At 39.7% G+C, this 17560-nt stretch overlaps 1 protein-coding gene across 1 annotated transcript in view; it reads right to left on the bottom strand.

Moving 5' to 3' along the window:
* pard3bb (par-3 family cell polarity regulator beta b) overlaps positions 1-7685 on the bottom strand; it is a 180929-nt gene extending 173244 nt beyond the window's left edge. The window contains exon 1 of the mRNA XM_034561246.1: positions 6497-7685. Within this exon, the coding sequence (XP_034417137.1) occupies positions 6497-6613 (117 nt within the window). The 5' untranslated portion in view covers positions 6614-7685. The remainder of the gene's footprint in view (positions 1-6496) is intronic.
* Between the last annotated feature and the right edge of the window lie 9875 nt (positions 7686-17560).

Below are 17560 nucleotides of genomic sequence, written 5' to 3'. Positions count from 1 at the left end.
CACACACACACACACACACACACCTCTTCCACTCTTTATCTCTGAACAGTAAGCCCTTTTAGTCTGCCAGTTGACACACAAGTTCGGTATGCATGCTGTTTAAAACTGAAGCCCCGGGAACAAAACAGTAACTTTGGAGGTCATGCCGTCCAAACAAAATGTGAAAGGCATCCACTCCAAATGCAACACATTGAGTCGGTGGCAGTTCACAGACAATTACAGACAAAAGGGTGACTGTTACAATATGAAGGCCCTACGGGGCAAAACGATGAGGTCTGGTTTTATCACAGCTTCGTCAAGCAGATCAGTTATGCCAGTAATGTAAAGTGTTATTGCTACAAAGTATTTTTTAGTAAAGGCTGTGAGTACTGATGTAGCACCAAATAGAGTGCTGCAGGGATGACACCATTGGTGTCGCTCTGGTTCCTTTGGGATTTTTCATTGGATTTTGGATTTTTTTTTTTTTTTAAGGCTTTGTAAATGGCAAAACTACCATTTCTGATACTTACACATTTTTCACCTCATCAGCTTAATTACTCTCACCTGCACACCCCACTGCACCCACTCTCTTCTGTATTTAGGTCACAGCTTCACACACACTCTCTGCTAGATGGTTCTCCGCATTAATGCCAGACCCTCCAGCAATTACCCTCTGACTGCTCTCCCGTTGCCGACCCGGCCCGTTTGGACTTCCCCGCCTTGTCTCTGTCCCAGAAAACCGCCATAGCCTTCAGTCCCCGACCACAAGAACTGGCTCAGCTTCCTCTGGTTTCTGTCTGCCTTTTCCCCGTAAGCAGAGTCTGGACTGTGTTGGTATTGTGAGATCTGCCTGGACGTCACAACCACTAAGTTAAAGGTGGCCTAGTGTTCAGAGTGATCTTTTTTTAATTTTTTTTATTATCATAAATGGGATGCAAACTAACGTATTTTATGTCGTAGAACAACATGTTAAAATCTTGTGTCAACCAGGGACCTTATTTCAGGCATCCAAAAACTCTTTTTCAGGCTTTAGGAATCATTCCTGCAGCCCTCGTGAGTTAAATTGTCTTCTGAGCCATCTTGTGACCCCGTAATAACAAATCTTGTCTTCTGTGAAAAGCAAAGCAAGACAATTGCTGGTGGAAATGCCACGGACACCATTATTTACCAGGTTAACATTCCACATTTAAGATGGAGACCTAGATGGGTTGAAATTAAGATTTCATTAGCGCCATTACAACTAGTCAGAATACTTATATTTGGTTGTGTTCATTTATTTGAACATGGTCTGGTGAGCAGCCATTTTTTGAGAACTAATCGAGCATGTCAAACAGAACCATAACCAACCAGGAATCATTCCAATAAATGAATGATCCCGCTACGGGGCAAGCTTGTGAGGATAATTTGAGAAAGCATGTGTGCCATTACACCCAACATAAATTAAAGACTAGAAAAGAAAAGACTAGAATAGGTGTCAGTCTGGATCAAAACATTCCTGTGGTTTGTCTGCAGAGAAAGCGACACGCGTGTCCACGTCTCCTCCCCGCCCTCTCAGAAATAATTGCCTGCTCTGGTAGAGGTCCAGGATGTTGTATGATTTCATCAGCTTGTCTGGCCACGCCTCATCAGCATTCCTGCCCTGGTTAATGAAACTACAGCGCGCATACACCCACATATCCAGGAACTCTTTCCTACACATTTATCATATATAAAGCCAGTGTAAGCACCGCCATCAGCTTACAAAAGTTTGAGTTTGTTTCTTTGTGGCCATATTTGAACCACACACACACACAACACTGTCAGCAACAACACTGTGTAAAATGTAGATGCAATCTAATATACATGTATAAACATGTCTTGCATATATATATGTATATATTTCAGAGAGGCAAGTCATGTAACGTCTCACTGGAATATATACACTGATACGTTGATGTGATCCAGTTTGATATTTCACAGAATACAGCCGATCTATCCTGAAACCACATAAACACACATTCATAAACACAAAACTGCACACTACTCTGTTTGGCCAAAGGTAATTAAGAACTCTGTCAACAAGCTGATAACTTCCTGACAACTCCCCTCGAAAAACAACCTTGGCTCCCCTTCCTCCGCTCCCTCCCTCCCTCCTCGTTTTCTGGCCACACTCCGTGCCAGCTATCTCCCTTTTTACATTAATCATCTTTGTTCTGATTTCTTCAAAAGGTTTATTAATTTCCTCTCTGCTACCTATCTACAAGAGCCTTGTGCACTATTGTTTCATTGTTTTCTTTAATACAACTTTCATTCTCTATTTCCCCAACCACAATTTACACGTTACACCTTACACTCCCTCAAGGGTGATAGCTCCATATTATAGCTGTCAGCAAGCTGATTTAGCTTCTTGGTTCTATAACAGATAATTACAGATCATTGTGCACTTAGTTTATCAGATGTATTGAGAAATAATGACACACTTGCTGACTGACGAGCCAGAGGCCGACTGATCTGCGAGGACACTTATCATGAGGACTCCAAACCCCTCTGAGAGGATGCATTGGAGCCAAATATCATGGCTACATTATAGCCACTCACTAAAACTCAATTTCTTTCTACAGTTTTTTGCACAATGCTCCTTCTTTGCCAGCTGCCTTACACGTTATAAATGCACATTGTCCACAAGTTGTAATATCAAGGCGTACATTTTAAAATACTTAATAGGCAGCTAAAATGTATTTTAATGAATGAAGAGCTAAAGAATTGTCCCACAACTTTTAAAGTGGTGGTTTTGTGGGATTCATTTCGGAGAAACTCGGCTTTACAGATCCGTCAATTAACTCAACAAATTGATAAGTCGTCAAAATCGTGAGTATTAGTCGACTAAGACTTCCTTTGGTCGAGGAAAGTCCTGAGTAAGAGTCCACAGAAAAAGGACACTTTCCAAAGCAGTAGTTTGAAAAAAGTCTGGTTTACGACACACAAATACATCAGCACGACTCTATTATTACCGTTCACATTCAGAAAATAAATAAAACCTCTCTGAAACTTAACTCAAGACTAAACCTCAAGAATCCCCTCAGTTAAACGTAGCTTTAATGCCTATTGTAAGTGTTAGCTCCTTTTGAAGCGCCTCTGTGGGAACTCCGAACAGTCAGTTATCTACAGAGGACGCACACAGGAACACACAAGATTAAAGAAAGTGTTTTTAATACAAGTAGCATACTTTCTGAGGAGCATGAAGCCGATAAGGAGGCAGGGAGGAGGGAGTGAGTCGGATGGAAAGCAAGCCGTCTCTGTGACATGCCGAGCACTGGGAGGGAGGATTAGGGAATGGACTGCTCTACAACACTCACATATCCTGGTTTTCTAATCCTGGTACACATTAACAGCCATAATTACACAGCAACAACAGATTAGTGTTGCAGGGAAATGACTGAGTGATCGGAAGAGAGCAAGAAAAATACACAGAAATAAATACAAAGACAGAATCGGGGGGATGAAATTAAGCAATTAAGAAAAATAGGTATTCTCCATCCCAGAGAGGAGAAATGAGGAAGAAGAGGAGAAAAAAGTTGAGGAGGAGCCAGTCAAAGGAGGTGAATGGGGAATGATGAAAAACAGTGAACGCAAACAAAAGCAGAATATGTAAAATATCAAACAAACAAGGAGAAGAGGAAAAGGCCAAAACTACCAAAATATGGGATTAAGGAGGGCGGGAGGAGAGGCGAAAACAGAAATTACAAAGAGGAACGTAAACATCGTAAAAGGAGAAGAGAGAGCAAAGTGCTGACAAAGGTGTGGGAGAGAGTAGGAAGAGAGAGAGAAAACAGAGGGAGAAGAGAAGAGAAAGAAGGAGATCCGCAGCCTAAACGCACACAGTGTGCATGAACTCAACAAGGCATTCCATTCACACATACAGGAAGCAAAGAATTGAAACACTGAGACCTAATCGATAGAGCAGGGAGTTGCATCATTAGACACATCAATGCTGCAGGAAAACACCTGGAGCACTAATTCTGCCTCTTTGTGAACATTAATATCATTAATAAAACCTTAAGTGTTGCTGCTCTTGTCAGACCTTAAATAGGCCTAAACCGCTCCCCTACATGGAGAGTGTATTAACTTTTGTTTTTAATTTTTTTAAGTCAAACTGAAATGAAAATGAATGAATTCATCGTGCATTCATTCATTAAAAATCATCAATTACTGTTACTCCGGGGGGAATGGATTTTTATTTCAGACCAATGATGTCCATACAGGTAATTTAGTAGCCTAATATCTGCGTGGGCCGGCACTTAATAGTGTTCATAATATCCCCTAAATTATATTAGCAGTCAATAAGTTTGGGAGTCAACGTTGTTACTTTATAAAATCCCAGTGAAACACAAGTTGAAGGCGACTATAACTTCTGTCTTTCCCGATGAAAAGGAATATATGAGAGGTGTACAGTCACAAGAGGAGTTGAAAACAATCTTTTCGTAGAGTTTAGCGCGATACAGAGCTACAGAGGACTGTTAGCTCAAAACACCTGTTGACAGATGAGGAGGAGGACGAGGTACAGATGAAAGGTAAACTGTACTGGTTCTCAACCAGCCCGGTGTCACTGCAGTACATGCAGAGGAATGCATGCATGCCGCCGGGTCATCAAACCGTATTTAAAACCGCTTCCAGAAGAGAAAAGAAAGGGATTTGATGGGGATTTTGATGTAAAAATACTCTGATCCATATTTTGTTTACATATATTTGGCATATATGAGATAGCCTAAATGGATAATTAACACAGGGACAAAGGTTTAAAACTGGGAGTAAATAACTACCTGGACCTAAAGTGGTGTACATTGCTCCTGCCTAGCTGTGCATCATGTTAGTTTAGAGACCTCTCTACCTCTAGGCGGAACAGTGTTATCTCATAAAGAACAACGGAAGGTGAAGGAGGAAGTTTTCAAAGAGGAAGACGAGTTGAAAAGAAAAGGGAAGCGTGGGTTCCGGCTATGTGGAAGGTGACGCACTTATGAGCAGAAAAGGATGATAAATGAGAAGGGGGGAAAACACAAGAAGAACCAAGGAGGGAGGCTCCTATATATATATATATATATATATATATATATATATATATATATATATATATATATATATATATATATATATATATATATATATAGGAGCCTCCCTCCTATATATATATATATATATATATATATATATATATATATATATATAGGAGCCTCCCTCCTATATAGGTATATGAAAGCCGATTAAGAGGCAAAAAAATGAGTCCATCTCCGTCTGTCCACACATAAACACACACACGCACAGCTTCGACATCTCCCCCTCAATCACAACTGAGGCCATCCATCTATATGACTGGTGTGCTCTTTGAATAATGGAGCCAATATGAAGCGAGTCACTGAGAAGATTTGGTGGTTTGATGGGGGTCACGAGGTTCCTGCCCTGAGAGCAGCGCAGGGAATCAACAGTCGTCATAAAGGAATCACAAGAGGGAATCATTTGCATTTTACATTCACAACTTAAGTGGAAACGACTCATGCCTGCTCCTGTCTGGACCATCACAGTTCATATCAGATATGCTTTTAATTTTTTATACAGCAATTATGGAGAACGGGACCTCCATGGCTTTGTCTAATTTCCCAAGACTTTGGATTGTGGAAATCATATGGACCTTTCATGATATAAAAATGACAGAGCATTCGATTATTCTTTTATGACTTCAGGGAAATCCTCAAATGCTCTGTAAATGCTGTTTCATAAAAAACTTGTCTTTTCTTTAGTCTTTCAGGGGTTCATAAAAATCGTCACACTTTATTACAAAACTATCTCTGACGATGAATAATGTAGCTAACTGATGGCTCAAAGGTCAAAAAGCCTCTAAACGAGTTATTTTTTCATGTTCTTGGACTATTTTGGTATCTTATTCTGCGACTAAAACGCCTGCCGCCACTCAGATGAATAAGCTGCATTTATGTGAAAGACACATTCACACATCACACTGTCAGTAAGATGATATACACAGTGACTAAATGTGTATATGTACCTGCCAGAGTTACCCTCAAATCATAGTATTTATCTTATTTTTTTATTTTTATCTTATTTTTAATAGCAAGCCTCAAAAACTGCAATGTAAAGATCCACAACAAGCATTGCTTGGTTACCAAAAATCAAATCTAGTATCGTACTAGTCTGGCAGACTGATATCAGTCAAAGTAATACCCAGTCCTGACTGGATACACGTCATATATTTCCAAAATGTCTGCATTTAATTAAAAAACAAAATCTTTGGGAAAACAGCAATATTCAAACATATGGCATACCGGTTTGTACTGCATATGTCTGCATGTCCCTCAAAAATGTGTTCATGAGGTTTGTGTATTGAGGGAAGTAACCGTTTCAAACATGTTTGCCTGGATTTGAGGCAGCTTTATTAAATATATGTATTCTATGTCACAACGTGGCCTATTCTCTCAAAAGGCTAATTGTCACTGCTAATAGGTGCACTTCATAAACCCAGGAGTGGTACCTGTTCCAGGAGTTTTCTGTATCTCTGCGTGGCTTGCTGGATGAGGTCCCTCACAGTCCACCCCTCCTTGCAGGGCACCACCACACCGGTCTGTCCAAAAGTCACCGTGACCTTCATCGTAGCGCTCTCTCCGCCCAATCCAAGGTGCGGTTCCCTTTGGGATGTGGGTGATGAACAATGATGATAACAATGCAGGACGGACTCCAAACTGCAGTGTGCAAAAGTCTTGATAAAGAGTCAGGGATGTGACCAGAGAGAGAAAAATAAAATAATAATAGAAAAGGGCTGATAGTGAGTGACTCGGGGTCACTCACATCACTCAAACCAACTTCTTCAAAAAGTGACACAGATTGTCAAAGTGGTCCAGAGTCAACAGAGCTCTTTACTAAAACTACCAATTGCCATTTCACAGCCACAACTCAGGGTGATGATGACGACACGAGCAAGTACATCCGGTTCCGTTGTTACTCTCTCATTATGTGGTCGTGAGGGTGATTATCTCTTCCTCATAAGCTCTTCAAATCTCCTCAAAGTAGTGGTGTTTAGTTTCCAGAATTAAACATTTAAAAATGTAAAAAATACTGCAGTCTTTTTGTGACGAGAGCAGCTGGTAAACTGGAAGTACGTGTCATGTCATTTTCTTTTTACAATAATAAAAATAATGTCAACTTTATTTGACACTTGCTGTCTTCCAGCTAACTCTACTTGGCTAAAAAAAAAAATAAGATTAGCTTGACGCTGAAACCTGGTGCGACTTGTAGGCACACAAGCAAAGGATGAGAGCTTTCAGTGGGTAGTTCGATACCCTCGCGCGCTCCTCCGCTACACCAAAGCACCGTGTAACTACAACACTTTGTTCTGACTGATTAAATACACGTGTATCCAAACGTTTCACTTCAGAGTCCTACGCTAAGCTAATGTTAGCAACCTTAGCTGAACTTTGGAGGGAGGGATGCAGTCGCTCGGGCATCATTTCAGAAGTTTTTTTTTTTTCTTCCTCTCGCAACTTTTCCTTTCTTCTCCCGGCGGTAAGTGGCGTCCACTTCATCACCCGACACACCGATACCGTTACCGTTATTTTTCAACTTCGGAGACGGGCCCGAGGTGAACAGACCGTGGCGGTGTGTTGGAAAAAAGTTTTTTTGTTTTTTTGGGGGGGATTCCTTCAACGCCGTCCGCTCCTGGCCAGTTCCTGACCAGCTCCTGCGCCGCTTGTTGCTGTCACTTTCTTAAAGGGGAAGTACTCCATTTATTGCTGGAATGAAAGTGAGAGTGGGTTTATGCGCGATTCGTGCATCCACATTCTCATATACTTCTCAGCAACATGTGATGTGCAACTCCACTAATAATAGATGACTGTTTTTAATGTATTTATCCACCCGCCTTTTACCTCTGTTTAGGTCTCCAAAAACAATTAACTCAAATAACTTTGTAAAGCTGAGGATAACTAATTCTCGTTGTGCTTGTCACCACTGTGTGCCCCCTCTCAAATTGCATCTAGTTTGATCCAATGTTTCTAAAAATATATCTTTATATTTTGTCATTGGAGCTTTAACGTACAGCCATGTCTTATAAGCTATCTATTTTAGCTTATCAAATGTCAAAAAGAAATGTTGACAAATGGTGACACTATAGACCTTTGTTTCCACCAAATACATTTTAGAAGTAGGAACATCACAAAACAATCACATTTAATTATTTTTTGACTGCTTTAGCTTCAGGGTCGTGGCACACAGAACAGTGCAAGTTAATGTTATTAGTAACACGTGTGCTTCTCTTTTGCTCCTCTCTTATCATATGTTTTGTCTACTTCTCTTGTTTCTTTTTACTTTTCATTATTATTGTATACAGTTCTCACAGTATTGTTATACAATATTAGTCATTTCAAAATAATGGACAAGAAACAATAACACCGGTCTGACGGAATTTTTTTATTATATTATTAGTAGTAATAGATGGTGATTTTACTTTTGTAAAAACCTAGAGTTGGCATGCATTTAGTGACAGTCACAACAATGTTTAGGGCATAATTAGATGTCACGGTTATCATCTTAAGGGATTCACATTAATAGAGCATACAGTCAAATGTGTGTCTTACGAACCTTGAAACCCCTTGAAGATCTTGGCTGACACCAGCTCAGCATTAAAATGTTGAAGCAAACAAAAATACCGTATTTACAAATCATTTTGGCTTTTCACAGATTGATTCATCTTCAAAGAGGAAAACCCCTCCCTGTGAGGCGGAGTTTGGCTTTGTAATTAGCAACTCGAATATATGCATGTGTATGTCTGCTAATTGATTTGGGCTAGGTTTAGTTTCTGGGTCACTGAATTCCATTGCTTCTAATGAACCCCAAGGGAGGACGAACACTGTGCATGCATGCATCTTTTTCCTCTTTCTTTCTTTGGTAAAAGTTTGAAAGTTTGAAGTACACTTGAGCAATCATTTAGGATATGAATTTTTAAGTGAGGCAAACCCCCTTTTTGCCATCTTATATGTCTGAATTCTATAAATAACATGAGTACAATATTAATGAAAATGTATTCAGAGTTATACACAATAATAAAATACACAGTAAATGTAATAAATAAAGATTAACGTACTAAAAGCTGGATTTAATGTCACTCCATTTCACCTGGAAAAACTATATTTCACCAGCACTGCGAGGCCTTTTAGAAGACATTTTGAGCCCTTTATGAACCCTTACCATAAGTCAGCATTATGCAGACTTTGCCCAAGGGAATTACCCACGATTCATTGCAATGTGCCGTTAAACACGGGGTAACCAGTGGAAGCATGGCGACGTAAACAAAGAGGACAACACTTGGGTGTTTAGCTTGGCAAATTAGAAAAGATGGAACATAAAAACACATGAATTCAGAGGATATTTCATTTTGTCATTAAAGCTGTTTTGACAAAAACAAGTAAATAGATTATTTGGAATGACCTATCATATGAGGAAAGAGCCTGGAAGACATTAACATATGGGAGTATTGGGCCTGTATACCTGTAAAACCATCACAACCCCAATCCATTTCCTCATGTGACATCGCAGTTCACTATAGTTAAGGTTTGGTCAGGTTAGGTAATCGACTATAGGTTAGGTTTAAGGAAAGATTGGGATTTGGTCAAAATTTCGAGATTAGGGGACCTTTGCCGTCATAGTTACAATAATAAACACGTGTAAAACTCTTCTTCTTCCTACGTTGACCCTGAACATAATGTTGTTTTAGTTCAGTTGCTGAAATGACAGCAGCTTCTTGGGAGGAAAGTCTCCAGAGACTACATTTGACTACAATAGCAGCGATAATGCAAACACGTGTGGCCAGTTTTAGGAAGAGGAAGATGAGTTTTTACACTGCATGTATACATTGTCACAGTAGCTCATTATGTCGTGTACTGTCCTCAAAAAGGAACCGATTGTCTGATACACACCTTTTTACTGTACACGCACACACAAACACACACACACACACACACACACACATACACGTCAGAGGCATTGCTTCATACGAATGGGGAGAAGGCAGCTCATAGTGATGACAACAGAATATGCTAGTGGCAAAAACAGTAACGTGTAAATGAAATTGTAAAAAACAATACTGCATAACATATATATACACACACACACAGACTATATTTTTATATTTTTTCGTACCGTATTTGTATAGGGACATTCAAACAGTGCTCTTACGTGGCCAACCCTCCACCCAATCTTAATCCAGCAGTTTGCCCATTCCCTCTCTCACCCCATATGGTAACAGCACTCTGTGTGGTGCCTCCTCCATTATGAACTGTTATGAACCGCGGCGAACATGCCAGGATGTGAACACTAGCCTGCTGTGGGGCCAGATGCATCCAGACCCTGGCAAACAAATCAACACGTGTGCTAGAACATATTCTGCTTTTCAAAAAAAGAAAGGGGAAATTAAAGGGCGCAGTGGGAGAGATGAGAGCAATACAAGATGCCTTTGTAACACATGCAGGATTGAATCACTCGGATGCAGGGTGCACGTACAATTCATACTGTACTTGAAAGCACTTAATTATATATTCTTTTGTTCATCATGCACTCTCTCAATCAACCCTTATTGAATAACCCTACATAATGATATTATCCACATGCATCATCCATCATGCTTTTAAATCCCCCCATGCAGCCTCTGACGGCATTCAGAAGTGAGATGTACATCTGGCATAAAAAAACAGGGCGCCACACACACACAATAATACACTCATTCCCCAACTATAATTACAAGCTAACCATTTGGCTTAATGTGGATGTAACACACTCCCTTCTTGTGTGTTTGTATTGGACCATATCTTCCTCGTGTGGCAGCTGGATTCTCGTGATATCATGCATAAGATCACGCATCACATGAAAATCCATCTTGTGAGGCTTCAAGTAATGCATTTGTGTCTGGGCCAATCAAAGGGACAAAGAGACACAGGCCGGCATTTTTTTTGGAGAAGGGGATACATGGTAAAATACCATGTTTGCATAATTATAGTAAAGTATATTTAAAAGATATGTGCAATACTGTGCACACTGAATGCACGCATAATAGGCCTCCGCTGCTCTGCACAAGTCGTTTTAGCTTCCACTTGACGCACAACATTACTCTAAAAGCAACTAATGGTGGCCGAAATTAATGCAAATTTCAAGCTGCAACCCAGGACTTCATAGTTTAACCATCACTGCTCCACAAGGACGAGCCTTTTTGCATCTGTGAAAAACCCAAGGCTGAATGCCCTCGCACAGCAGCACATGGACATTGTATTCAGCTCTTGCTATACATGTTATCAGATCTCAGTTATATAGTTCCACCTACCCCCTTTTTTCAATGTGAGCATATGACTCACAGACAGTCTTTATGGCCCTAAATGCCATTATGTTAATAGAATTCATTGAATTATGGTTGACAAAAAAATCTTTGATTTAAATTACATTTCTGTGCTATAAAGAATGCACGTCAAATGGTCAATGTCAATAATGCCTTCTTCATTGTAATGCTTTTACTTGTGCGATACTTATTTGTTGTCTTCACCTTGCTTTTGTCTGCTCACATTACTTTTGCTGCCCTGTGATGCATTCTAAATCTCCAAATCTCATCAATAAATGATATTAACAAACTAGATCCAGCCTAGACAGAATGCCATGCCCTGGTGCTCAACATGTTATATGTTACTGAAAGATTTTTCCTACAGCCTGCAGACTGTGTGTGTGTGTGTGTGTGTGTGTGTGTGTGTGTGTGTGTGTGTGTGTGTGTGTGTGTGTGTGCGTGTGTGTGTGGCCATGTGTCGGCCACAGATACAGACAGATCGATTCTAGGACTTGTCAGCGGGGAGATTTTGATCAGTCCACACCTCTAAATCCTCAGCACCCACAGACACACATACAGTATACACACCCTGTATCCCACTGCACTGTGAAAAGAATAGCAGGATGTCAATAGACCCTTCCACTACACGCTCTAACACACACACACACACACACACACACACACACACACACACACACACACACTCGTAATAATAGCCCTGTCGATCATCTCTTGTCCGTGCTGAGATCTTCAATGTGTCACATGTGTACAAGCCTTGCCTCTATCGAGGGCGAAGTAAAAAACATTTAAGGCCCCACTGGGATTCCTGGTCTTATTATGGATGGATGAATATATGTTGGGAATGGGTAAATAAAACAAATAACTCAAGAGAAAAGTAAACCAATTTGCCTAATGTGGTTATTTTCCACAGAGCAGTGCCTGTTTTGTTTCTGAAAAGTTCTAGGTTTGATGTGTAAGATATTAACAGCGTTGGACAATATATTGTAAGTGAGAGGAGGGATATGATTAAAGGTCAACTGATTAAGAAGAATTACAGGCCATGTGTTTCATACTTGTTATGTGACTCAATTAAAATAGTTTCTGTTTTAGTACATTTATGTCATTCAGCCAATGACTTTGCTACCTTTATACTTTTCAGTTGTTTAAAAAAAAAAAAAACGATTTAGGGAACAGTTTTATTTCTGTGCTTCACAATTGTCCCTAATGCTTGTGCTAATGTTGGGCCGGTTTACATATCTTATAGGTCCTTTTTCTGAGAGGTCAAACTCATAGCCCATATAGTGCTGCAGGAGTGAGTCCTAAAACCCAGTTTGCATTTTTGCACTTCTAGATTCCTTGTCTGAAAATCAGTGTTTTTTTTAAGAGATCATTATGTTTTGTTTTTATCAGAAAATACGTGAATTTAGGGGCTTTTACATGTCTCCAAAAAGGTGTTTGCTACATCATCACGCCAAAAACTATTCCGCCTTTACCTTAGTGGTGACGTGAAAACCATAAAGTGGTGAAGACTATCTTGCTAAACAAAATAATCCAATGAAAAATCTCATTGGCTTTTTGTCAAGGGAACCATGCGTGATTCTAACTCCCGGGTTGGCCCACAAAGATACGTCATCCCTGCAGCACTTTTTTGTAGCTTTAGAAAAAAAAAACATTGAAGCGGCCCAGTCGGCTTTCTAAAAAACAGAACAATTCTCGACTAACTGAGGCGGTTTCCTGCGGCAGCTGCATTTTGTGATGCTGGCTCTGAACTTGATGAGACCGTAGTGACGGGGAGACATTTCATGGACAAAGAACCAAACATTAAAAAAAACAAAGGCAAAAGAAAAAAAACAGCATGGGGAAAATAAAACAATGACCAAAGTTTCATCATGGAGAGCAGCAAAACAAGGCAAAAATAAATAGAAAGAGAGAGAGAGAAAAAACCCTCCACAGAGAATTTGAGAAAACAAAACAGACAGGGGCTAGTAATGACTCACAAACCCTGAACACAAAACAATGTCTTTATTCCCCTTTTGCTTACATTACACGCAGCCTGAAGTAAAAATGTCTACGAGTAACTATTTCCATGAACATTGCTGTGTTTCTCCATCTGGACCAAACATTTGGACAACATTTGCGTACAACGCAGAGAAACATACAAGACAAGCAGAAAGTCGAGCAAGAACCAAGATCAAAACAATCAGGGAAAGAGAAAAGACAGAGGAAGAAACAGACTGAACGTTGGATTCTCCATTTTTTACAAATATGTTTTAATGTTAGCTTCATAATTCCGGAGCAGTAATTTCAGTGAGCTTTGTACACTTTAATGTCACTTTTCAAAAATACAGCGTCAAGCTACCGTATGTCACACGTATCAGTTTGATTGTTAGCAGGTGTTAATTAGAGAAGATAGACAGAAAATTTGACAAAACACCTGTGCTTATGCACACTCACACCTGAGCCTGAACACACCCTGAGTTTGCATCTCCCTTTCTCTCTTTCACACACGTTCACACCTCTGGCTAATAGCTCAATTAACACACTGTCGCATCAGAAAATGTGAGCCCACTGAATCCACCTGTCTCTGAGGAGGATTGCAAAGAGTGAGGAAGTAATTGATACTATGTTCACGGAAAGCTACTTTGAAAACTAATTATGTGTGTATAACAAGCAGAGAATTATTCCGACAGCTCCTAAAACCTATTAGTTGTGGGGACCGGGAGGTGTGTGTCTGTGTGTGTGTGTGTGTGTGTGTGTATGTGAGTCATGTGACCATGTTTTGATCTCCCCATTCAACGCTGATGTCACATGACTAAGTTGCAATACATCAAGGCAGCCTGTGACTCAACAGGGAACATACTTTAAAACTGATCTTTATTCTACTTTTATGTAAATTACTCCAACAAATATGCATTTAGTAAGTAACTCTACAAACAAGTAGGAAAGTGATTGAATTAGAATAGCTTGAGTTGGATTGAATGTCAGTGTGGGTCCAAAGAAGTGTGGGTTGACCATGCATATCCAAACAGATATGAATTCCCAGCTATGGGAAAAGAGAAGCACGAACTGAGACAACTGAATCGCTCTTTTGATCGCGGGCAGATAGATTACATTCAAACTATTTACAGTTTTCATGCAAGGAAATATACGAGATAAGCCGTATATTCTTATTATTCATTAAACTAAATATCAGCGGGTGATAAGGCTGTCATTTTGTTTTTCATTTTTCTCTGTGCCATCAGATCCAAAAGACCAAAAACAACAATGTTGACCTTGTTGGGGACATTGAATTACACACATGTTGTTGTTTGGTGAGTATAAATGACAGCAGGGTGATGTATGTGGGAATGAATCAAAATAAACTAGGCTCCATATTCATAATAATGAACGAACATTTCCCCCATTGCAACGTTGTGGTTTATTGACCTGATTTAACAGCTGAGCTCAATGGCAAATACAAAAAGGCGATAAAAGGCCACACGGGCGAAACTTTTAAACAGATTCAGTTCATTGTTGGTTTTGTTGTATTTGATGATGATAAGCAATGTAGAATACCACCAGCCCGGTCCTTTAATCAACACGGTCGGTCATTTTTGCCTTTTCAGTGCAATAGGAATGTGATGAGAGCGGATGAATAGGGCGACGCAATGGGAAGCAGTCTAACTCTGAATTGAATCCAGAGGAATTGTAGACCAAAAGACGAACGGGTTCACGCCCTCTATCTCCGTCCCCTCTCTTTTACAAAAAATATGACATTTTCAATGCATGAAGCAATTTAATCTCCCTCCCTTCTATGAAAATGCCTGCAAATGAGCGCCTGTGAAATTAAGGAGATCGCCCAGAGATGGGCCAGCCTGTCGATCTCTCTCCCTCTCTCTCTTTCTTTGGCTCCGTCCCGTCTCCCTCTAATACAAAATATAAGATATTATCAATGCATGAAGCAATTTAATCTCTTTCCCCTCGCTCTCTTTCTCCCTCTCTTATGAAAACGTCTGTAAATGAGTGTCTATGAAATTAAGTGGGAGATCGTTCTGTTTTCTCTAAGGTCAGCCTCTGTCTCTCTCCGTCTCCCTCTGCTTCTGTGATCAGTCCATTTGTCAGAGGTCAGACTTGTAACCATTTGGGAGCAGCATTCCGCCTGCCAAACATTCCCCATTAACGTATGTAAATTCATTAATTGCAAACCCATAACTACATTATCCTTATATCCCCCCCCCCCCCCAACACACACACACTCTCTCTATCACACCGTCTGCCCTCGTGCAAATAATGAATAAATAAATAATTGAACATACAAGCATTTTATGTCCGGGCCAAATCCTCCGAGAGGAAAGAGAAAACAAAAAGTGAGGAGTGAATCTAACGAGAAAAAAAGAAAAAGAAAGTCAGAAAGCAAAACAAACGCGGTGAAGGGATGGGGGCTTATGGGGGCTTACACAACAAGGCGATGAAAAGAAGAGATGATAGCAGACTGACTGACTGCCTGAATGAAATCAAGGTTTTTCAGAAAACAGAATAAGATGCAGGGAAAAACATCCTTTTGTTATGTTAAACACGCCATCTCATTGGAAATGTCTTGGCCTGCTTTATTCATCCGAACATTGTCATCATGAATAATAGTGGAGATTGACACAGACTCTTGCTATGGATTAATTCCCGAGGAGTTCAAAGATTTTTTACACAGTATGCAATGTGTTGATGCCCCTGAGCTGGAGAATAATATGTCTATGCACCTTGAGCTATCCACCTACTGTAAGTGTGCACACTCTTAAGCTGTCGTTCATTGTGTGCTTCCTGTATGCAAATGGTACGCTCCCTTTCAAGTATATATCTGCATTGCTGAAGATCAGCAAATAAAAGAGCAAGTCATCCTTCACAAGAATGTTGGTAGAGCTCACAGCAAATATCTTTCCTAAAAAGAACAAGTTCAAGATACAAGGTGAATATGTATCGTCGCAGCTTGTACATATTTGATACATAAATACACTTTCATTTCGCCTAAATCTGTGTATTGGTTCTCAAACTATAATAATCTATTATTTTCTAATAACAATGGATCCGATGTGTTTTTCGATAGTGACGGACGCACAGAAAATGATCACCAAAGCTGTCTTTCATTGTTTCCATTTTGACTGTTCTTTTTCAGTCTCACTGCTCGATTGACCAGGTCAGACAAAGTCTACTCAGCATGAAACAGCCCACAGACAAAAGCCCCTTTGACAGCCTGACTGTTCCGCCTCAGTGTTAACTGTACGAGGCAGCATGGCTTGAATAGGGGTCCGTGTCAGGGACCAGCTGGTGAACACTGTGGTGCACTTTGCATCTTAAGAGCCAGATATTTCCCTTTCTTTGGTGGATACAAAACCTGAGCTAAAAGGAGATTGAATGCAGGACTCAGGACAGAAATACGACTCAATTAATGCTAATGTTGCTTCGTTTGCTGATATGTTCCCCATACTTTTATTGTCGCAGCTCGTAGCACCGCCACAAACTGTCCACAATTTTAAAAAGTTTTAAGTTTAAAATTACAAATCCACTACTCAGTGTCTACGAATGAACAGATTTAATGAAATGAACAAGCTGTCAAACAATTGCATGAATTAAACGAAAGTGTCTGATTATTGTATGCAATATCCATACGACTGTTCACCTCAATTTAAAAGCCCTACAGTAGCCCAGAGGGACACCAAAAGTTTAAAAAAAAATATCTTTATTTGCAATAGACGGCAAATACACACATACATACAAACAAATAAGTAATTTATACAGACAAAACAACATCAGAGCCAGGAGGAATATTTCAATGCTAACATTAAACACGGGACATAAAAAGAATATGACTTGCAGGATAAAATCTATTTATGATTTTGAAACAAACTTCCCTTACTTTATCCTTACTCTCTAAAGGATCTATAGGGACACTTTAAACAAAAGGATCTATAGGGACACTTTAAACAAAATGTCCCAATTCAAGTTCTCAAAATATTCTAGATACATTGAATGCAGTAGAAGAGGTTCTAGAAATATCTTTCTAAAATAATGAATGCATGTAACAATTATTATATCTTAAAATAGTAGCCAGGCAGACCTTACCCTATCTGCATATATTTGTTTATTGTAACAAAAGAACTGAAATGAAGCAAGACATAAAAAAAGGATCTAAAATAGATCCTTGTGCGATCCCAGCTTTGATGAATATCACTCACATTGTTACAATACTTATTGTGTGAACCAATCAAA

The sequence above is a fragment of the Cyclopterus lumpus genome, chromosome 21, assembly GCF_009769545.1.
Source record: "Cyclopterus lumpus isolate fCycLum1 chromosome 21, fCycLum1.pri, whole genome shotgun sequence".
NCBI classification, from domain to species: Eukaryota; Metazoa; Chordata; class Actinopteri; order Perciformes; family Cyclopteridae; genus Cyclopterus; species Cyclopterus lumpus.
The sequence above is the reverse complement of the archived record's forward strand: the minus strand, read 5'-3'. Positions and strand labels throughout refer to the sequence as shown.